The sequence below is a fragment of the Pelophylax lessonae genome (assembly GCF_965119305.1).
Source record: "Pelophylax lessonae genome assembly, chromosome: 4".
Classification (NCBI taxonomy): Eukaryota; Metazoa; Chordata; class Amphibia; order Anura; family Ranidae; genus Pelophylax; species Pelophylax lessonae.
The window spans coordinates 99,412,455-99,436,362 of record NC_138771.1 but is presented as its reverse complement, the minus strand read 5'-3'; the positions used below and the strand labels follow the sequence as shown (position 1 = coordinate 99,436,362).

Genomic DNA, 23,908 nt, shown 5'->3' with positions numbered 1-23,908 from the left:
CAATCTGGTGCGGCTGGTCGCCGACGTTCCTTGGCAGGTTCCTCTCAGGGAGGATCTGCTGTCCCAAGAACCGATCTTCCATCCTGCTTTACAGTTGCTGGCTTTGACGGGCTTGCTGTTGAATGCCAGGTGCTGTAGGATAGGAGTTTATCGATGATTCCTACACTGTTGAAAGCTAGGAAATCTACCTCAAGGAAGATCTTCCATCGTATGTGGAAGACGTACATTGCGTGGTGTGAGTCTCTTGGGGTTTTTCCTCGCTCCTTTTCGTGGCTCAGATATTGACCTTACTTCAACGGGGGGGGGGGGATTTGAAAAGAAGTTGGCCTTGAGTACCATCAAGGACCAGGTGTCTGCTTTGGCAGTCTTCTTCCAACGACCTTCGGCCACACACTCCTTGGTGCATACCTTTCTTCAACGTTTTTGACATTTGGTTCCTCCAGTGCGGGCTCCGTTGCCCCCTTGGCATCCTAATTTGGTGCTTTCTGCTCTACAGAAGCCTCCCTTTGAAAACATTTGGGAGATTCCCCTGCTTAAGCTGTCCCAGAAGGTGGCCTTTTTAGAGGCTATCACCTGCGCACAGGGTGTCAGAACTGGTGGCCTTATCCTGTCGTTCACCTTACCTGGTGATTCACAGCGATAAGGTAGTTCTTCGCCCCTTTCCATCATTCCTTCCAAATGTTGTCTCTGATTTTCATTTGAATGAAGACTTTGTGTTGCCTTCCCTGTGTCCAAGGCCTAAACATCTGAAGGAAATTGCCTTGCATGCCTTGGATGTGGTCTGGGCAGTTAGGGTGGACCTGGCAGCTACTTCTTTCAGGAAGTCAGACTCTCTTTGTCACTGATGGTCTTCGAAAAGGGTTGTCTGCTTCTTCTGCGACCATTTCCAGATGAATCAGACAGTTGGTGGTTCAGGCCTATTCCATTAGGGGTCAGGTTCCTCCTTTCCTTGTAAAGAAGGCGCACTCTACCAGGGCGCTTAGTGCCTCCTGGCCTGGCTTTCCGTCATCAGGCGTCGATGATGCAAGTTTGCAGGGCGGCCACCTGATCGTCGGTGCACACTTTGCAAAGTTTTGTAAAGTGGATGTGTTGGCACCTGCGGATGCTTTATTTGGCCGCAAGGTTTTGCAGGCTGCTGTTTAAGAGGACCTGATCCTTTTTGAGGGTGTGTTGTTTTTTTTTTCAGATGGGCTTCTGTAGTTTGGTTGAGCTCCTGTTGCCTGGTTGGCTAATGTTTAGCCTTGGGAATTTATTTGTTGTTCCCACCCCTCATGTTTAACACTGCTTTGGGACGTCCCGGTGGTTATGAATATCAGGAGCTGTGTCTGTCAATGAACGAAAGAGAAAATGTGATTTTTATACTTACTTAAAAATCTATTTCTCAGATGTTCATTGACGGACACAGCACACACCCCTCTGTGGAGTTATAATTCTCCTGACACTGCTTGTAACAAAACTTAGTGGCTATAGCAGAGAGAGGGAGTATACCCCCTGGGACTGCCCATGGGTGTAGCCAGAATTCTTTTCTGCTTAGTATCCTACTCCTGTAGGGGGCAGTATAACCCAATGGTTATGAATATCAGGAGCTGTCCCCGTTAATGAACAACAGAGAAATGGATTTTATGGAATGTCAAAAATCCTATTTTTTCTTAGTTTCTGTTTTAATTTTGCAAATAAGCAAATTTTCTTCTTCACTGAGGCTGTACTGAGAGACGGCACTGATGGGCACTGATAGGCACTAATAGGCGGCACTGATGAGGAGGCACTGATGGGGCTGCTCTGATAATCATTGTGAAAAAGATGTGCTAAAAGGCTTTCCGGTTAAGGGCTCTCCTTTTCTGTATATCCCCTAGATTGTAGGTGCTATAACTGTCACGCAAACCAAGACTTGTAGCAGAATACATTTTGGACAAAATGTATTACAAGATTAGATTTTTTAAGTCTTTTAATGGAATATGTTTTATAGAGAATAAAAAAAAGTTGTTTTTTTTTTTTTTTCAAACTTGTCTGCATTTTTTAGTTTATATAATAAAATAAAAAAAACGCAGAGGTGATCAAATACCACCAAAAGAAAGCTCTATTTGTGTGAAAAAATGATATACATTTTGTATGTGTTCAGCATTGCATGACTGTACAATTGTCAGTTAAAGTAGCACAGTGTCGAATAGCAAAAAATAGGCTGATCATGAAGGGGGTAAAACCTTCTGGAGCTGAAGTGGTTAAGAAGCAGTACAAATCCAAATGAAAGCATAGCCAGTTTGTGTGGGCATGTTGGAAACAAAAATAAATAGCCTGTGGCATGCTTGTGATGCAATAACCTTCACTTCTATAGCTCCTTCCACATTTTATAATGTGTAACCATGGTTTAGTAGCTCACCTTATGATAATGACTGTACTTTGCATATCAAGTAGAGCAATAAGACTTGACATAAAGCAAAAATCAGAAAGTCTAATTCTTATTCATGTAATTTATGAAAATAATTCTCTTCTTTCTTGATTACAGTATTGTTGTCCGGAAAGGATGCAACATTTTTTCCCCAGATTAGGAAATGTAGAATTTTCAAGACCACAAAATACAACAGAGGAGAATGACAAAGGAAAACTAATAATGCTGGTCAGTGACTTTTATTATGGAAAGCATGCTGGGGACCCTTTGCTGGTACAACAAGACCAGAAGACAAACACAACTTTCAAATGTTTCAGCTGTCAAAAAGTTCTCAAAAACAATATAAGGTATGTAAACATTTTGAAAAACGTTGTTACCATATAATAGTGTTCTTTTTAATAGCAGTAGAGAATTTTTATATTTTTACACTTTTTGAAATCTAAAAGAGGTTTTACATATTGCCTGTACAAAGATATGCCAAGTTTCATTCCTAACTCTTTGACCTTTTAGTTGTAGAATTCTACTTGATGCTATATTCTCACATTAAATGAGTCACCCTGTGGCCTGAGATGTTACTGGGAAAATGTCTTCACTAATGATCCTGTTACCTATTGCCAAAAGCTATAAATCAATATGGTGAGTGAGGGACATTTGTATCTTTAGAAATGAAAGCACTATCAGACATTTTGTGGTATGGAGTTCTTCAGCATATGAGGCGGTTTTGCTGGAAATCAAAATTATATAAGCCACACTCTGGCTATCCTGTTCTTGGTTAGTACTGTATATCGTAAACTTCTGTATCTTCTGTATCATATTTAATAAATCCTCTTCAAATAGCTCAACTCCAGGATCAAGTCAACTACTCTGCACTAAGCTATTAGATTAATTATGTTGTATCCCAGTATTCCGCGCTATTTTCTTAGGGAGCTACACATGAATAATTGTTGTATTTTTGCCTGTGGTAAGGGCTGCTATTAGATGTTGCTTTGATTGAATAGCTTCTAGTTTCCAAATCAGCAAAAAGGAAATGTGGATCTTCTTTATTAGGCACAATAGTTTGTTTAAGGACCTTTGCCTGGCAGCCAAGGTCATGGTACTTCCACATGAGAACCTGAAGGAGAAGCTGAAATAGCAAAACGAGCAGCTGAAAAATAGCTTAAGTCTACAAAGGGCATCGTTTGCAAGTTGAAATTAACAGACTTGCCTTATTTCAAATAATTAAGGAAAACAAAGCCTGTTGTAATTGCAGGCTTTAAAATCACTATTACACGCTTACAACCAAAGACACAGGTTGAAGCTCAGGCAATTTGTCTTGTAAACAGCAGGAAACTAATGTATGTAGTCAAGAACTGTTATTCTTGAAAATGTGTTGCTGTTGCAGCCTTGCTCTTGCTGAAATCATATTTAATAAGTGAAAACAGATAGATTTTTCTGACAGAATCGGTTTTGTCTGTTAAGGTAGATTTGCAAATTTTTTTCTTTTTGTTTTATGTGACAGGTGAACGTTCATTTAACCTTTTCGCTGCCATTTTTGTGTTTTTTGCACACATGTTTAAAAAATAATTTTAGGCCTGAAGATTACACAAAACCCCCAAACATTATATATTTTCTGAAAGCAAACACCTTAGAGAATAAAATAGTAGAAGTTCCAGTTTTTTGTGTCACACGATATTACCACAAAAGGTCTAGGAAATGCAAAATTGAAATAAAAACCACTATAAAGTAAATTTCTCTTTCGTTCGTTGACAGACACAGCTCCTGATCTTCTTAACCATTGGTTATACTGCCCCCTACACTAGTAGGACACTAGGTGGAAAAAATGCTTGACTACGTCTATATTCAGTCCCAGGGGGGGGGGGGGGGGTCTTCTCCCACTCTCACCTATAGGCACTCAGTTTTTTTTTTTTTTCTGCTTAGTCAGGAAAGAAGGACCTAGTTCCTTGCTGGGATCTTTGGTCCTGGCAATTGTTTCCTTTCCTAGTTACATGTTTTTTCTTTTTCCTGTGAGAATTTACAATCAACTGCTGGCCTAGAGAGTGGGTGATCAGGCTTCCGCGGGTCCGCCCTCCACGTGTTCGGACCCGCCAGTAATTTAGTCCACGCCTTTGCCGTCTGCTGGTTGCACGGATCCGGCTGACAGGAAGGCAGGAGGCTGGGGCCACAATATCTTCTTGACTGCTGGCTCGGCGCTCAGGCCTATACTGGCCAGTGCCCTAGTGTCTCAAACACTGACTGGGTTAAGCTTTTGCGCCATGACCTAGATGGTAAGCAGGTTCCCCTGCCTTGGCTGAGTTAGCAGACCAGTTGGTCCAGGGGGCAGCAATTTGTCTGCGATGCCTCTTTGGCTGTGGCTCCCCTGCTTTCTAAGCTGCCTGTTTTGGCTGTGGGCCTAAATGTTGGTCTGCGGACCAGACTCCTGGGAAGCCCTTCTCCTTCAAGGCGATCGCCTGTTTGGGATTACCCTGGGTGACATCTTTTAAGAGTCTCCAAGGGGGGAAGGGTACATTTCTTCCACAAGAATGGAAACAACTCTTCGTAGCAGATGTAGTCTGGCTTTTTCGGTTCAAAGAAAAGTTTTAAGTCCTCCTAGGGAGGTTACAAGTGGCCCTGACCTGGCACGCCGAGAGTGGGATTTTTTTCTAGACCCGCAGACAAGGCATCTTCAGTCTGAAGGTGCGCCCTCATCCGTGCCTGGGATGGGGGGACGTTTTCTCTGGTTTCCGAACCCGTGGACCTCCTTGGTGCACAACCAATGGGTCTACGCAGTGATACTGTCGGGTTCCAAGTCAGAGTTTCGTTCTTACCCTCCGAAAAGATTCTTTCCTTCCAATGTGTGTCCTGGACCACTTGTAGGCTGTCCTTGGGGCGGTGCATGGCCTGTTTTTTTTCCAAGTATCTGATTAATTTCAAGGTTTTTATTCAAGCCTGTTCACGGTCCCTGAGAAGGAGGACTAGGTTCTTCCAATCTGGACCTTAGGGCTCTGAGCTGCTTTATACGGGCACGGAAGCTCAGAATGGAGTCCAATCACAAGGATGCTTCCCTGCACATTCCAATGTGTGCCCGACTCTAGCGCTTCCCCCGTTTTGCTGAGGGAGTGGAGTATTACCAGTCATGGCGTTGCCCTTGGGTCTCACCTCCGCCCCCCGGGTCTTGAAAAATTGTTGGCCCCAGTGTTGGTATTGGTATGTCAGTGGGGGATCGTGGTACTGAGCTACTTGAATGACCTTCCTCTGAAAGTCCCCTCCTGCTCTGGTGGACAACTTTGAGATCACTATACAAGTTCTGTGGGAGTTTGGCTGCATTCTGAATTTTCAGAAGTCTGCTCTGGTTCCTTACACAAAACTGGACTATTTGGGTCTGACTCTGGACTTGGCCTAGGCCAGAGTGCTCCCTCCTCTGGCCATGCTCCAGAAATTGCGGGCTGCAATTCATCTTCTGTTTTTCAGCAGACGGTCATCCCTCCGGACGTGCATGCGGGTGCTAGGCCTGATGGTGTCTACCTTCAAGGTGGTTCCGTTTGCGCGGTTTCACACAAGGTCCCTGCAAGGGATATTCTAGTCAAATGGGACAAGAATCTGCAGTCTCTGGACATTCTGATTCGGCTGAGCCATGGAACGAGAGGGTCCCTGATCTGGTGGCTTCATTCTCCGGCGTTTCGACAGGACAAATCCTTTCTCCCCTTGTATTGGACAGTCGTCGTCATGGATGCCAGCCTGTCTGAGTGTGGAGGCGATCTCGCAAAGATTCTGCCCAGGGGGTCTGGACAGTGGAAAAGTCCAGACTACCGATCGATGTACTGGAACTCTGATCCGACTTTGTCTGGATCTTGGAGGGATCGTCTTCAGGGGTGTCTGGTGCGAATTCAATCGGACAATGCCACGGCTGTGACTTATGTCAATCAACTGGGGGGCACAAGTTGTGTCCTGGTGGCTCTGGAGGTAGCCAGCATTCTACCATGGGCAGAATGTTCGATCCAGCCCACACTTTGCAGGGGTGGAAATCTGGTAGGCAGATTACCTCAGCCGACAGACGTTGGATAAGGCGGAATGGTCACTTCATCCGAAGGTGCAATCACTTCTGCATGCATGATTTCTGAGCTGGCGGCTTTGTCTTGTTGTTCACCCTACTTGGTGGTTCACAGAGGTAAGGTGGTTCTTTGCCCTTGTCCGTCGTTCCTTCCAAAGGTCGTCTCTGATTTCCATTTGAATGAAGACCTAGTGTTGCCTTCCCTGTGTCCTAGGTCAAAACATCCTAAGGAAATTGCCTTGCATTCCCTGGATGTGGTTCGGACAATTTGGGTGTATGTGGCAGCTACAGAGTCTCCATTTCCGGCTGTCTGTGTCAATAGAACAGGGAGGCTTGGTAACAAGCCTGCATGAGTGCCCAAATAATAAACTGCTTGCTATGGGGGCACTTGGTGGGGCAGGGGGTGTTGGGGGGAGAAGCCAGGAGTGCTTGCAGGGGATCCAAGAAGAGGAGGATCTGGGCTGCTGTGTGGAAAACCATTGCACAGAGCACAGTATAACCTGCTTGTTATTTAAAAAAAAAAAAAATGATTTCTCTTACGTCCTCCGACAGTCGCCGCCATCTTCATATTCGTCACAATGGGGTATTAGACTTTGCTCCGAAGGAGTAGCTAGGCAACAGAACATGTCAATATAAAGGCTTTTAACATATCCCACCCCCAGGGGGTGGTCCCCTCAGTCAATACCCTCCTACTTCCTGTATCCATACTTCAGTTTCAATGTCTAGCTTGTCAGGAGTAGCTGGATCTCTCTATGCTGGGGCATTTTGTCTCAGCTTTTATTTTCTCTTTGATTTTCTTTGAGTTTTTTTCTCTTGCTTTATTCAGCTGTTATTTTTTCAGCGTTAGTTAGTTCTTCTGATGAAGAGGATCATGCGGGCTGGGTCTCGGGCTGATCCCCCTGGTCGCAGGTTGTGGGTCGGTGGCTTCACAGCCTGCCATCGAGCGTTCAGCCAGGTATCGCTCCTGGCGCAGTGAACGACCCATCCCTGTTCGGTGCAGGGATGCTTGGTGAGGTGGCTACCTCACTGGACGCTGTGCGGTTTCTTAACCCACCATTATGCTGCGTCCTGGATGCGACTCTCCTTGCCTTGTGTGCAGCGGCTTGTTCGCCTGTGCGGGTTCCCCACGCCATCCGTGGAGGTAAGTGTATTTATGTGGGGACCTGTCTGTTTTGGGAGGGCTGTCAGTCTGGGACTGTGTTACCCTGCCTGTGTTCACACTGTGGATTTGTTTGTCCCTGTCTCTCTGGCTGCATGCTGTGGGCTATAAGGAGGGGGGGCTGTGCTGCACTGTCTGTGTCAGCCTGTGTATGTGTGAAGGCTGTGGGACATGCTTTTGACCATGTTGGGGCACTTTACAGCGATCGCTGCGGCGATCCGCCATGTTTTTTTGCATGGGTGGTGTTACATGCATCACTGTAGTGGGGGAGCGGCAGTTTCGGCGCCAAACGACGCCATTTTGCCTGCACTCGCCCAGCCGCATGTTTTAACTGCGGGCGGCCATTTTCTTGTAGCCTTCCATAGGCTTTAACAGAGCGCCCTGATTGCATCACTTCCTCTTTCTTGATGTGCACGATCGAGGCGGCAGCTACAGCGAGGTCTCCTTCAGGTTTTTACCCTTTCTGATCTTCCTTTATCCATTGCCTGGGTTCTGTGTCTTCCCTGTGGGGGTCTCAATTGTGCTGTGTGTGTGTGTGCGGTGGGCTGCGCTCGCTGCGCTTGTTAAAGGGGCAGTTAACCCCTTCTTGGCCAGCAATAATTTTTGGGCAATGGATTATCAGGAGGGCAAATTTCCTACCACATTGATGGGTAGTCAGGGGACTGCTGTTTCCCCCCCCAGGGGGAGATTTGGCTGCGATTGTGGCTAATCTGGCAGCACAGGTGCAAATGCTGGTGGCTGCTCAATCCACAAAAAGGTCCAGAGATTCAATTTCCTCTGGTTCAGAGGGTGATGGTGCAGGGGCTGGTATGGCCGGGGTCTCCTTATCAGGGTCCCGTTCCTCCCTGGATCTTGTGGGGTCCGAGGTGGAGGCTGAGGTTGAAGGGGTGGATGATTCTCCCCCTGGCTCGTCTGAAGAGCTTGCACTCATGGATGAAATGGTTGCTTCTATTAAGTATACGCTGCGCTTGCAGGATGAACCGTGTCCACCTTCTGCCTTGGCAGCTTATGGGACAAAGAGACGGCGCAAAACATCACAGGTTTTTCCCTGCACGGATGATTTTCAAAACGCTGTTAAGGAACAATGGCGTAATATCCGCAAGCCTTTTGCTGTACCCAGTAGGTTCAAATTGCGTTATCCTTTCACGCCCGCTACTGACGAGCGTTGGTGTGTACCACCTCCGGTGGATCACGCGATCGCGGTTTTGAATAAGTCCACTGCGATTCCTGCTGAGGATACCCCGGTGTTCCAGGATGCCACGGACAAGAGGCTGGAGTCTCTTGCCCGTCATACCTATTCTATTATGGGTTCTATGTTGAAAGCTCTGTTTGCTTCCCTTATGGCGGCCCAGGCGGTCGCGAGTTGGACGCAGGTGCTTAGACGTGTTTTGGTGGCTGATTCCGCCCCACAGGCGACATTGGACATGGTGGATCAAATCCATCAGGGTGTCATGTATTTGTGCGATGCGGACTTGGATATGGTCCCGTTGGCCGCACGGGTACACGGTGTGGCGGTGCTGTCTCGCCGTTTGGTTAAAGTGTTGGTCGGTGGACCAATCTTCGCGCAAGACCTTAGCCAATCTACCTTATGACGGTTCTCGCCTTTTTGGCGAATCCTTGGATACTCTGATAAAGGGGATCACAGGGGGTAAGAGTACGCTCTTGCCCCAATCCCAAAAGGCTAAGGCGGCTCCTGGTAAGAAGCATGCTTCCTTTCGGCCCTCTCAGGGGTCCTTTCGTGCCTTTCGGCCGCATTATAAGGGCAAGCCGTTCAAAGGTCAGGGCTCCCAAAAGAAGCCGTGGACAGGTAAGCAGAAGTCCGGCCAGTCTGGATCCGCTGCCCACAACAGTGCGGCCTGAAGGGGCGCCCTCACCCGGTTCTGGGGTGGGGGGACGCTTGCTCGGTTTTCCACAACCATGGCTGACCCGTGTTCGGGACAGGTGGGTTCAGGATATCGTTCGATCTGGTTACAAGATCGAGTTTCTTTCTCGGCCGGAGAGCAGATTTTTTCCCTCAAATCTTCAACTGTCTCCGGAGCGTTTGCGGGATCTGCACCTAGCGGTGCGGGACCTGAGGGCTCAGGGAGTGGTGGTTCCGGTGCCTCATCGGGACAGATTTCGGGGGTTCTATTCCAATCTGTTCACCGTGCCCAGGAAGGAGGACAAGGTACGTCCAATTCTGGACTTAAAGGCTCTGAACCGCTTTGTGCGGGTTCGCAAGTTCCGCATGGAATCTCTGCGGTCGGTGGTGGCTGCCCTGGTTCCGGGGGAATTCATGGCCTCCATCGACTTGAAGGATGCGTACCTTCACATCCCGATTTTCGAGGGTCACCAGAGGTACCTTCGATTCGCCATTGCGGAGGATCACTACCAATTCGTGGCGTTACCTTTTGGCCTCGCTTCGGCTCCGCGGGTTTTCACCAAGGTGCTTGCACCACTGCTGGCCTTGTTAAGGGCCCAGGGCATCTCTGTCCTGGGGTATCTGGACGATATTCTGGTTCGGTCTGCAACCAGCCAGGGTCTGGAGACGGATCTGTCCGTCACGGTGCAGACTCTACAGGAGTTTGGTTGGACGATAAATTATCCAAAGTCGACGCTGTGTCCGTCGGTTCGTCTTCCCTATTTGGGGATGATCCTGGACTCGGTCCAGGCGAAGGTCTTCCTGCCGGACGACAAACTCAAGATTCTTCAGGGAGAAGTCCAGTCCCTCAGGGACGTTCCGTTCTCATCCCTGCGGAAGTGCATGCGGTGTCTGGGACTGATGGTCTCGGCTTTCGAGGCGATTCCCTTCGCCCAGTTCCACACGAGGAGTCTCCAAGCGGAGATCCTGTCCAGGTGGGACGGGCGTCCGCAATCTCTGGATATTCAGATTTCGTTGAGCCATCGCACCAGAAGAGATCTTCTGTGGTGGCTCCAGTCCCCGGCGGTGTCGGAGGGAAAGTCTTTTCGTCCTCTTTCATGGACGGTGATCACCACGGATGCCAGCCTGTCGGGGTGGGGTGGTGTTCTGGGCGTTCTGTCCGCCCAGGGGACTTGGTCGGAGGAGGAATCCTCCCTTCCAATCAACATTCTGGAGTTGCGTGCGATAAATCTCTGCCTTCAACCTTGGACGGACAGGCTGCGCGGCTGTCCGGTTCGGGTGCAGACGGACAATGCCACGGCGGTGGCTTATGTCAATCACCAAGGGGGCACCAGGAGTGCCAGAGCGGCTCGAGAAGTGGCCGACATTCTTTCTTGGGCCGAGACTCATGTCCCGGCGATATCGGCGGTGCACATTCCGGGGGTGGAGAACTGGCAGGCGGATTATTTGAGCCTCCAGACCCTGGATCAGGGGGAATGGTCTCTCCACCCGGATGTCTTCCAGATGTTGTGCGCGAAGTGGGGTCTCCCGGATGTGGACCTGTTCGCGTCTCGTCTGAACAACAAGGTGAAAAGGTTTGTGGCAAGAACGCGCGATCCTCGGGCAGACGCGTCAGACGCGTTAGTAGCCCCGTGGCATCAGTACCGGCCCTGGTACGCGGACCTCGTGAACCTGGCGGTCGACGCTCCTTGGCGTCTGCCTCTTCGAGAAGATCTCCTGTCTCAAGGTCCGATATTCCATCCTGCTTTACAGTCGCTGGCTTTGACGGCCTGGCTGTTGAGACTGAGGTCCTGAAAGATAGGGGTCTTTCTCCGGAGGTCATTCACACTTTGATTAACGCGAGGAAGTCTTCCTCGGGGAAGGTATATCACCGTGTTTGGAAAGCCTATTTTGCCTGGTGTGAGTCCAGGGGGTTTTCACCTCGCACATACTCTGTGTCTAGGGTGTTGTCCTTCCTTCAGACGGGTGTCGACCAGCGTCTGGCGCTGGCTACGGTCAAGGGTCAGGTATCTGCGCTGGCTGTTCTCTTTCAACGTCCTGTGGCGTCTAACTCTTTGGTTAGTACCTTTGTTCAAGGGGTGCGACATCTGGTCCCTCCTAGGAGGGATCCTTTACCCCCTTGGGACTTGAATCTTGTTCTGTCCGTGCTACAACATGCTCCCTTTGAACGGATCAGGAAGATCTCGTTGCCCATGTTGTCCAAAAAAGTCGCTTTTTTGGTGGCAATCACTTCGGCTCGTAGGGTTTCGGAGCTGGCAGCTTTGTCCTGCAAGTCTCCGTATCTGGTCATTCATCTGGATAAGGTGGTCTTGCGACCTAACCCTTCTTTTCTTCCGAAGAGAGTTTCGGAGTTTCACATCAATGAGGACATTGTCCTGCCTTCGCTCTGCGCGAAGCCCAAACATCCGAAGGAGGTGGAGCTGCATTCCTTGGATGTTGTTCGGGCGATTAGGGTTTACCTGAAATCGACTGAATCTTTCCGCAAGTCGGATTCCTTGTTTGTCCTTCCTGAGGGACCTCGGAAGGGCATGGCTGCGTCGGCCTCTACCATCGCCAAATGGATCAGACAGACTGTTGAACAGGCCTATGCTTTGAAGGGGAAAGTTCCCCCTGTGCCTGTGAAGGCGCACTCTACGAGATCTCTGAGTACGTCTTGGGCCTGTCGGCATGGGGCTTCTGTGGCCCAGGTGTGTAAGGCGGCGACTTGGTCGACCGTGCACACTTTCACAAAATTCTACAGAGTGGATGTTCAGGCATCGGCAGATGCTTCCTTTGGCCGCAAGGTTCTTAGTGCGGCAGTTCCTTAGAGCTCTTTGTATGGGCTCCTTGGCTGTTTGGGATACATGTTGTTATCCCTAGGTTATTTGTTTTTCCTGGGTCATTGCTTCTGTTGAGCAAGTTCTTTCTTCTGTGCCCAGCTGGTTTCCTTCCTTTGGTAAGGTTCCTTTCTCTGATGTGGAGACTGCGTTGCCTTTAGGCGCGGCTGCGTTTCCCACCCCTCATGTTTGCACTGCTTTGGGACGTCCCCGTTGTGACGAATATGAAGATGGCGGCGACTGTCGGAGGACGTAAGAGGAAACGGAATTTTTGTAAAATCTTACCTGTAAAATTCCTTTCTCTGAGTCCTCCGACAGTCGCCGCCCCTGCCCCTCTTCTGGGGTTTGGTTGTATACTCTACTGCTATTCCACTGAAACTGAAGTATGGATACAGGAAGTTGGAAGGGTATTGACTGAGGGGACCACCCCCTGGGGGTGGGATATGTTAAAAGCCTTTATATTGACATATTCTGTTGCCTAGCTACTCCTTCGGAGCAAAGTCTAATACCCCATTGTGACGAATATGAAGATGGCGGCGACTGTCGGAGGACTCAGAGAAAGGAATTTTACAGGTAAGATTTTACAAAAATTCCGTTTTTAGAATCAGTTTAGGTGTAAGACTTTTCCTTCCACTTTACCTGTGCTCTATTTGGTATCAAGTTAAAACATGTTGGTGCTAGATTGAAAGTTAATGGTTTCTATGTTTGCACAGTCTGCTTGACGAAATGCCCACACTAAATGGCTCCAGGCCTAATAGTTATTTATCTTTTCTGAATCCATGTGCTTTAATTGTATGCTAGAAATGAAGTGGTCTGCATACTAAGATAACTGGATTTTTCTGTACTTAGATGATTCTTAATCGGTTTCAGAAATTGAGAAGATCTACAGTATGTGAACCCTGCTGAATATTTTAGTGTCTCAGGAGTAGTCTCACTTTTTCATTCATTAAATGATACAATAATTTGTAATGATTGATTGAATACCTTTAAAATATGTTTGGCTGGCTGTTTGGCTTTGGCTGGCTATCACACAAATGAAGGGAGTGGGTAGATTTACTAAAACTGGCACATACAGAATCCAGGGCAACTGTCTATAGCAGTGTTTCCTAATGTTCTGTGAGAAGAAAATTGGGGTTTCATGGCATTTTGCCATCTGCTGTTTCCGGAAGGTCGGAAACAGCAGAGATCGGGCAACCGCGATCTCATAAGACGGACGGGACAATTCTGGACTGGGGGTCGGGACCAGCACTGAGGCAGCTGCCTGAATGAACTTTTAACATCAACCAGGAGGTGATTGGCTGCTAGGAGGCAGTCCTAGCAACCAATCACCAGCTTGCTAATATGAAAGGTTAACCCAGCAGCTCCCGCGCCCCATCCAGAGGTGCTGTGTCTCTGCCTTCAGTTCAGGATTGTCCCGCCTCCTTCTCCTCGCTCTGTGTAAGGTAGGAGAGTGCAGGGAGGAAAGGACATGACTGTTAACTCGTGAAGGATGGGGAGCAGGGTCATGTAAAGGGGCAGTGCTGCGGGGGGGGGGGGGGTGTGAAGGTGGCAGTGCTGGGGGGGGGGCAATGTGAAGGGGACAGTGCTGGGGGGGCGGTGTGAAGGGGGCAGTGCTGTGGGGGGGATGTGAAGAGGCCAGTGCTGTGGGGGGGGGGGATGTTTAGTGGGCAGTGCTGTAGGGGGGATGTGAAGGCAGACATTGCTGTGGGGTGGGGGGTGTATAGGGGGACAGTGCTGTGGGGGGATGTGAAGGGGACAGTGCTGTGGGGGAGGAATGTGAAAGGGGACAGTGCTGTGAGGGGGGATGTGAAGGGGGCAGTGCTTTGGGGGTGATTTTGTTGTGGGGGGGGATGTGAACGGGGAAGTGCTGCGGGGGGGGGGGTGAAGGGGGTAGTGTTGTGGGGGGGGGGTGAAAGGGCCAGTGCTGTGAGGGGGGCATGTGAAGGGGGCAGTGCTGTGGGGGGGGTGAAGGGGCAGTGTTGTGGGGGGGGTGTGAAGGGGGCAGTGCTTAACAGATATAAAACCAGATATAAAAAGAACTTGCCAGCAAAAGAGAACATTACATTCTGCTCTTAGAAAGGTTAGAAAGGTTTTGCGCTGCGCCGTGCTACTCTGCGGCACACATTCTTTTGTTGGGGTTCCGAATTTTTTCTATACTATGTCAAAGGGTTCCACAGGAAAAATGAATTGGGAAACCATGGTCTATACTATAGTAACCAATCTACTTTTAGCTTTAACTTGTTCCAACTTTATTCAAATCCTTGCAATAAATCACCCTGGGGGTATTTTTGCTTAACAAAAGTTGTAAAACCCAACAATGAACATCTCTTTATTTGCCCCCTTTTGGTCTGTTATAAGTAATATACTTTTTATCAGTTACTATTGCTCCTAGCTATCTCTGGGGACTACAGAATGTCTCCCCTTATATCATGGAGACGTGTTTTCTAGTCCTGTCCTAAGATGCTTCTCCTCTATAGCCACTTGTGGACCACCCACATGCAATGTACTGCGGGCAAGCACCCGCTGTAGGCAAAGTGATGTACCCACATGTTGCTGCCTACGTCCGGGCTTAGGGCACACACATGGGCACCCCTCTCCCAGCTCTTGCTGTGATTGTACACAGCAGGAGCCTTTCAGAAAGTCCTGTCCAATGATTCACAGCCAGGACCTGCTAATCAGCTTTATGCAATCACAGCCCAGAGCTCTTGTGTTAGTTAACAGTACAGAGCTCTGTGCGAAGGGAGGATCTGTCAGTTTGCAGGGATGAGAACCTGAAAGATTAGTAAGTAAAAAGCAGCACACTGTACACACATTACACATAGGCACATATTTAACCCCTTGATCACCCTAGATGTTAACCCCTTTCCCAGCCAGTGTCATTAGTCACCCTAGATGTTAACCCCTTTCCCAACCAGTGTCATTAGTGCAGTGAAAGTGTAAACTATTAGCACTGGTCACTGTATTATTGTCACTGGTGATGTCAATGTCAGTAAGTCTTTCCCCCCCAGTGTCAGTTAGTGTCAGATTATCTGCCACAATATCACAGTCCAATTATAATTTGTTGATCTCCGCTGTTAGTAGTATAAAAAAAAAAAATAATAATAAATCCAGTAAATATACCTTAATTTGTAAGTACTATAACTTACACGCAAAGTAATCAATATACACTTATTGGAATTTATTTTATTTTTTCAAAAATATAGCAGAATACATTTTGGACAAAATTTATAAAGATATTTGATTTTTTTTTTTATTTGATATGTTTTACAGCAGAAAGTAAAACTTGTTTTTTTTTTTTTGGTCTTTTTTTATTTATATAATTCAAAATCAAATACCAACAAAAGAAAGCTCTATTTGTGTGGAAAAAATGATATAAATTTTGTTTGGGTACAACGTTGCATGAAAGTGCAATTGCCAGGTAAAGTAGCGCAGTGCCGAATAGCAACAAAAAGCCTGGTCATGAAGGGGGGGGTAAAATCTTCTGGAGCTCCAGGAGATAGATGTTGTACTGTGAGTGTATGATGTCAACATAGAACCGGAAGTGCGCTATTTATTGTCCTATTTTGGTCCTTGTAATTAATTTCTTCTTATAGTTAATTAAATAACAAAATGCATCCCACAGTTATTTGTCAAAGGCAGAAAGACACTTCATTGTAAGAAACACACCTGAATCTGTCAGGCATACTATCCTTGCAGTGACCTAAATAGCAGTGTCCATGTGGGGGGTTATTTCCTATACTTTTAGATTTCATAATGTGCTTTTGTAAGCTAATACCACCATATTCACAACATGTAAATATAAATGATTGCCATTGAATTCGCATTCTAAGAGAGGCTGGGCAACAAACATCCTTTTGAATCTATCTGTCTTCTCTCCATACACTAAACCTGCACATGTATGGCACTGAGCACACCTGGGTTCTTACCTTCATTGTGCCACTGACATGTACCAACTCAAACTCAGATTGGACTTTCTGCCCCTGATTTGTTTCTGATGGACCCAGCAAAGGCATGAAGGATTTAATGGACCTTTTAATTTTTTCTATAAAGACAGCATGTTTTCACAGTTAAAATACAGTAAAGGGAATTCACAAAAGGATGTTGCAGACACCCTTCAGAATTCCATTGGGCCATCACACTAAAATTGTCGATCCTTCCTCCCAATTCATCTATGTGTTAGAGACTGAACATGAATCTGTCTGAGGTTGGAGTGTTCATACTGCACATTCCTTCCTCTGTGTGTTCCCTCCTCGGCCACTGTGTCTGTCACGCTGACAGGCGCATGACTAAGGAGTTTTGTAGTATGGTGAGTGGAGCCTGTTAGAGATCTAAGAGACTTGTTCCTTAGCAGAAAGGCATACCTTCGGATAAACTAGTCTCTCGGTTTTCCAGCAAGCTCTGCCCACTGAATGACATAAGCCATTTCCCAAAAATAAGCTTTGCCATATTTGGGTAATGACATCACCACTATCGCTGACCTATTTGTTTCCATTGAGCCTTGTGCCGAAAATTGTCATGCACCACTCTTAGTACTGGTGTACGTCTGTAACCAGCTCAGAGTTGGTTACAATTACCACTAGTTTTGTAATCTGAAAATTGGTGGTAATTCTTCAAGAAGCACAGTGGCTAAGGGGTTTGCGCTTCTGCCTAGCAGCACCAGGGTCGTCGGTTCGAATCCCAACCACGATACCACCTGCCTGGAGTTTGCATGTTCTCCCTGTGACTGCATGGGTTTCCTCCAGGTGCTCTGGTTTCCTCCCACACTCCAAAGACATGATGGTAAGTTAATTGGCTCCTGTCTAAATTGGCTCTAATATGTGTATGAATGTGAGTTAGGGACCTTAGATTGTAAGGGACTGATGTGAATGTACAATATGTATGTAACGCGCTGCATAAATTGACAGCACTACAGAAGTACCTGAAATAAATAAATCTGCTTTTGCCAAAGCAATGGGTTCTATAAGTGGCAGTAGTTAGAGCTACCTGAATTTGACACAGGTAGTTTACTTGGACATACCACCTGCCTTAATATACATTACAGAAAGAAAGAATTCTTCTATGTTAACGGGACTATATGGGGAAATGTCCAAATCTATAATAATAAAGTAATTATTCAAAGCAAATATTTTTCAAATTCCTTTAAACATATCAATAGTTATTTTGACATAAAGTATAAAACCTTCCTTTAAGTGAAAACTGTAAAAAATCATCTAAAATTCCCTCAAGGGGACAGATATAGCCATATTACAGAAGTTCAAAATCTTTGAGAGCAGGTGGTAGTTTCCAGCTGATTCTGGATCTTTAACATCCTACTTGCACATCAGGTACAAATGGTTTGCTGCTTCAAGCTGGAACATCCAACACGTTTCGAAAACATAGAATTCATTTTCTGCATCAGGCATTGTTTACCACTCTGTAATAAATTACCAACAATAAGCTAAAATTACTTAATTTCAATATAAAATATATAGTGTACAGTAAATGCCTATGTATGCAGAACAGTTCAATCCTTTGCACCTTTGACATACCAGCAGCCTTCCGGCAGAGAATCTATCCTTCTGCACTATAGTAAGTTGTGCAAGATTCTTATCTGGTCCCTACAGACTCCCGTTGCCTTCACCCTTAGACTGAGTTAATCTCTATTCAAGGAAGAGGATATATATAAAATATAATTCCTCCATGTTGGCCCGAATTACAGGTAAGAATAAGTATCAAAAACAACAATTGGGGCATACCAGATATATCCCCTAGATGGCATTCTTTGATATGCCCCAATTGTTGGAAATTACTACCTGCTCTCAAAGATTTTTAACTTCTGTAATATGGCTATATCTGTCCCCTGGAGGGAATTTTAGATGATTTTGTACTGCTTTTACTTAAAGGAAGGTTTTTTTTTTACCTTATGTCAAAATAAATATTGATATGTTTTAAGGAATTTGAAAAATGTTTGCTTTGGATAATTACTATATTATTATGGATTTGGAAATGGCCCTATATAGTCACTTTAACATAGAGGAATTCTTTCTTTTCGCAAACTATATTTGGGTTGAAGGCAAACACACACTCTACAATGTGTGCTCTAACATGGCTTAATATACATTTCTGTCCTGAACGTACTGCCTGCTCGAACACATCTTTATCATTGTTTGAAATATAACAAGCCTGGAGTAGGCACACTTATGATAGTGTTTTTTTTTTTTTCACTAGCCCCATTGTAAAGGTTTACCTCTCCTTAGAAAATAGTAATAACACAGTCTTTGTCCTTTCTTTTTTATATAGATATTATGTATTTAGTAATGGCAAAACTGTGTACAGTCTGCAGATGCTCAAATAACACTTTTTGCCAAATTTAGTGAGGTAAACGTTTTGTTCTTTTGAGAAACAAGCATTATTAAAGGAACCAGAAGGCATCTTTCTTTTCTTTTGCTTACATAAACATAAATCTTTTGGCACAGCCAAGCATTCTTATTGCTTTAAATGGTATGGGGGACCAGGAGCGCAGCAAAGGCAGTCACAGTCAGCAATATGTATCTCAAAGAAGAAGAATAGGGTTAGGGATTTGTTCATGTATGGTGCATTGACATTCATTCTACTGCATTTTTTCAGTTCAGTTTAAAAAGTATAAATCTTTAAATACATCCAAAAAATAATCTGGGGCCATTGTGTTCTATGTTGAACAAGCATCAAAATAGTTTTTCTAGCTTGACTAATTGATGTACACTTCTGTCTGAGCATGGACATGGATGATTGTTTCATCCAGTAGACTGTTAACCTATGTTTATGAGCAGCTTATTTCTGCAGAGATGTAGCTGAATGCAAAACTGTAAGATAGAGTAGCCTTACTAGTTCATGAAGTTGTGCCTTGTTCAGTTCAAACTCTGAAGTTGGTAAGGATCTGCAAGGCATTAAAGTGCAATATTTGTGCATAAAGTCTGTAGTTTTCCTTTACATGGTATAGGGGGACCATAAGCAAATGTTTAGTTTTGGTTTTATTTTGCTCTTAAATTATTATTTATGTTCAAATGCCTGTTACTGGTTTGTCTAGGCTCTTTAGAAAGGTAAACCTAACATGGAGGGGTTGATTTACTAAATATGATAACTTTGCAAGTGAATTTCCCTTAGTTTTGTGAATGTAGTGAAACTCCCTATACTCAAGGAAAATTAAAAAAAAAAAAAAAAAAAAGTGTTTTGAATTGGATGATAGAAATCAGCAGAGCCCTGGCCTCAATAAATATGCTAAGGAAAATTTCAATTTCAAAGTGAAAATTCCAGTTGCAAAGTGAACCAGCCTATTTGCCTTCAGTAAATCAACCCCATGATGTAGCTTGTGTGATGATTTAGAGCTATTTGAATTAATTTTGTGTGTGTGTAGATAGATTTTATTTTATTTTTTTTTCGGTTGGCCAGTTTAGTTAAGTTAGGCTTATAATACAGATTTTCTTTTTCTTGCTTAGCTATTTTAATTGCTATTTCAATATTTTTTGCCTGTTGTTTTCTTGGTTAGGTTCATGAACCACATGAAGCATCACTTGGAACTTGAGAAGCAGAGTACAGAAAGTTGGGAAAACCACACCACCTGCCACCACTGTTATCGCCAGTTTCCAACTCCTTTTCAGCTGCAGTGCCACATTGAAAGTTCGCACACGCTCTATGAATCCACAAGTAAGATTAGAGTGCTCTATTCTGTGTTATAGATCTGTGTGATTCATCCATTGGTGAAAGCATCGTTAGTAAAGCTGGCAGGAGTAAATTTAATACAATGCTCAGTAGTAGTTGTAATGCACTTAATTTTCCACTTAACACAAATCTGAAAAATTGCTGTCAGCCTGTTCCTTTTATTTTGAAAGACCCATAATGTGTACTGAATTGACCCTATAAAAAAAATCTAAATGTCAAAGGAATTTGAACCTTTTTATTCGGGTGTAAAACTAGAAAAGTGGCAGTTTATTACATAGTTTTAAAAGAACCATTAATGCGTATGCATTTTTTCCCACATCTGGAAAACAGCAGCAGGTTCATGTTAAATTATTGTTTAGCCATAAAAGCTAAGCCAGGTTGGATCAAAAACCTAAGTAATTGTACAGTTTATTTTTTCTTATGTTTCCCCAACCCCAGCAGAGAGCTCCTGGTCCTGGAAGGCACGTGTAGCTAAAGAGCCCTGTGTGAGAGCAGTGGTAATTGCAGAGTGGTCTAACATGCCTCCTTGCTGACGGCTGCACTGTAGTGATGACAACTGTACACTCATGCTGGGAGTAGGAGTTTTCCTTTTGGTCTGGGGAAATGTAAACCACAAGACAATTAGTACTGTATTTATCGGCGTATAACACGCACTTTTTCCTCCTAAAAATGGAGGAAAAAGCGATAGTGTGTGTTATACGCCAATATTAAAAAACAAAAAGGCCAGGAAGCAGTGCCGAGAGCAAAAGGGGCGGGCCGCGCCGAGGAGAAGGAAGGACGAGCTGTCATAGGAAGTCCCGCCTCCTCTGCCGAGACGTGTGACGTCTATCATAGGCGGGACTTCCGATGACAACAATCGCTCGTTCTCCCTTCTGCTCGGCCCGGCCCGTCCCCTTCTGCTCTCAGCGCTGCTTCCCGGCCTTTTTAAAAACTGATAGTATCAATGGCGCTTGCGAGGCTGCATTAGTGGAGACTGCACTGGTGAGGCTGCATTGCTGATGAGGCTGCATTGCTGATGAGGCTGCATTGCTGATGAGGCTGCATTGCTGATGAGGCTGCACTGCTGATGAGGCTGCACTGCTGGACACTGCTGATGAGGCTGCATTGCTGGACACTGCTAATGAGGCTGCATTGCTGGACACTGGTGAGATGTCATTTGATTAAAAAAAAAATGTGCTGAGTTCAAAGCTGTTTATTTTACATTTTTTCCTGAAATTTCTCTCCTAATATTGAGGTGCGTGTTATACGCCGGCGCGTGTTATACGTATAAATACAGTACTTTTCTGTTTTTGCTCCAACCTTGCTTCATTTCTGTAATTTTTGGTCAAGCTACATTTGAGTTTTTAAAGAGAATTCCACCTTTTGCAAAAATAAATAAATGCATCCATAATGCAAAAGTGTGCATTTGTTATTAATATTAGAATTGTGTTTGCATTTAAGCCTGCAAAGCATTGCTATTGTGATAAGGGGATAGTGAGTGCATTGCTCTGGCTCATGACGATTATCTGTCCAGCTTAGGTCCATACGAAGGCACAGACGTTTAACTATGGGGCTAGAGGAAGTATTGATGGACTATAGGTGGACTATAGGTGCAGTGATTTCATGGCACTAGTGCTCTATTGAGAACTACGAGTCCCTCTGCCATGGTGACACATGGGACTTGTAGTTTTTTTTCTTCCACAAATGAATAAATTATGTTGCTTTTTGGCCAGAGCTATGTTCAGCTGTACCAAATTTTAAACTAGGAGCCAGTGGGAAAGAAGAACCCCCGAATCCTGTAAGTTTTGAGGGGGTTCTGTGTAAGTTTACTTACATCCCCCTTTACTCCCCTCTGTTTCCTTGCTGGCATGTGTGAGGAGCCGTGAGTCTATTATCAGCTCACCATATACATGAAAACCTGACTGTACAGTGTTTTTACAACCAAATTTAGAATTACCAAAAGCATATCATTGCAATGTCAAACCACACGTTCGATTTAAGTAAATTGCATCTTGTTTTCTTAGTGCTCAGCTTCATGGGTGTAATACAGGATTAACAACTCATATTGTCATTACTGACCCTGTATCCAGTAGTGGCTTTAGGCTGGCCATACATGTTCAATTTTTGTTGTATAAATTTCTGTTAGATTTACCACAAACCACATAATATGAGATTAAAGCTAAGCAACACTTTCACTTGTATACAATTAGGCAGGCCTTTGTACTACATAGTTGAAGGTAAATGTCAAGAAAATTGTACAGAAAATTGTAGAATATATGGCCAGTCTTACACAGCATTGTATATGAAAGATAACAAATATGGTCTTAGACAGAATAAAGTTATTTGTTTGGTATTTTAGGAAGCATAAGGGTGAGTTTGAACTGGAATTGCACAGCAGCTGCTGGTACATTTCCAGCTGCAGGAGGGGACCGCGTGGTGCTTAATTCAGCGCATCATGCGACTCTTGTTTTTTGTTTTGTACAGACTTTAATTGAAGTATACACAACTTACGCTTCAGTCAAAGCGCTGTACAGGAGCTGTACTGTGCCATGCAATTCTGTACAGTGTGCTGCGATAAAATGCAGCACACTGCCCACAGCCCTTGGCTGCTTTGCAGTTTGAATGGGACTCATAGGAAACAGTGGTTTTCGGTGTGTTCTTGTGGTGAAAGGCATTTGACAATGCAATAAAATGTCTGTCCCCACCCACTGTGTGAATTAGCCCTAAGACAAAGAATACAGTAAAGCTGCACATACAGCAAATCTATTGTATAACAATTTTTGTCTCATACAGTATAACTTCAGGAATGCCTTATATTTAATTTATTTGCCTCTCTGATGAAACCAATTGTTAGTTTGTTGGACAACCCATCATTTTAACATCTACTTGTACTATTTCATGCCTGTAGCTAAAAGATAGACAAGTAGATTTGTAAAACCACTATTTTTTATACTGTTGGTGATTTAAATACTGTACACGTAACTGAACTTCTTGTAGTGGGAAACCACTATAAGAAACCACTATATAAGGCCTTGTTAAAACTTGCTGGGTGGGTAGGGTGGTAAAATCATGCTGTTGAGTCCCGTTGCTTAAGGTAGCAGATGAGGGGGTGGGGTGTATATATGCCAAGGCTGCAATTTGGCAGCACTTAAACAGGACAATGCACGTGGTTGCAGCGCGGTGGTGCGTTTTTTTTTGGGGTGTTAAAACAAGTAAGGATGAGGCGACCTATCAACTCCTGACCACCTGTGAAACATCCTCAAAAAGCAAACCACCGTGAATCACTCTTAAGCAGGCAAAGCTTGTGTAAACTAACCCTTAGTTAGGCATGCTGTACTTCTAAGTCAAATACAAATAAGATCAACCATTACAGACAGTTACCAATCAAGAGATACAGTGCTACTGGCACATCATAATGTGCAAATAAGCAATAAGGTGCTTGAATGATCAATAAAGTGCTAGGTGACAACAAAGGTGCTAATCAATTGAGTGCTAAAGTAATAAATAGTGTAGACCAAGTAATATGCTGAAGTAATAACATGTAGGTATGAATAAGCCCACACTACACATCAGAACAAAAACATGTGCAAAATAAGCAATAAATGGACTGTGCAAAATCAATTATAATGTGCTAATAAATGTGCAATTAATTATAAAGTGCAATAACCTCCAGTATAAAAGTCCAAAATATGGAATAGCAGTATCTTCAGTATCGAAAAGGTGCTCAAGTGCTCAATCAAAAGCTGTAATCAATGCTCGTGATCCCACCACTGTAAGCAGATGGCCTCTCACCTCATAATCTGACCTGTGTTTCACCACTGGGTCACACGCTTGATTGCTTAAGGTAATGGACAGGGTCACTCCACCGTATCTTGAAATACTCTTTGAAGCTCTGCAAGGGTTAATCATTAGGCTGGCTTCCTATTCCACACACTCGGTCAGCACCATATGAAAAAAGGGGGAGAAGGAGATCTAGTGCTCTCTTTAACACTCGTGTTTATTA

The 23,908-nt window shown here is 44.9% G+C and overlaps 1 protein-coding gene across 3 annotated transcripts in view; it reads left to right on the top strand.

The window, feature by feature from the left end:
• Nucleotides 1–23,908, top strand: part of ZNF280D (zinc finger protein 280D) — a 138,462-nt gene that overhangs the window by 61,319 nt on the left and 53,235 nt on the right. For all 3 annotated transcript variants that reach the window (XR_014225140.1, XM_082253418.1, XM_082253417.1), the window contains 2 exons: nucleotides 2,504–2,733; nucleotides 19,754–19,911. Coding sequence is in view for 2 of the 3 variants with exons in the window: in XM_082253418.1 (XP_082109544.1) it covers nucleotides 2,504–2,733; nucleotides 19,754–19,911 (388 nt within the window). In the remaining variant the exon portion in view is untranslated. The remainder of the gene's footprint in view (nucleotides 1–2,503; nucleotides 2,734–19,753; nucleotides 19,912–23,908) is intronic.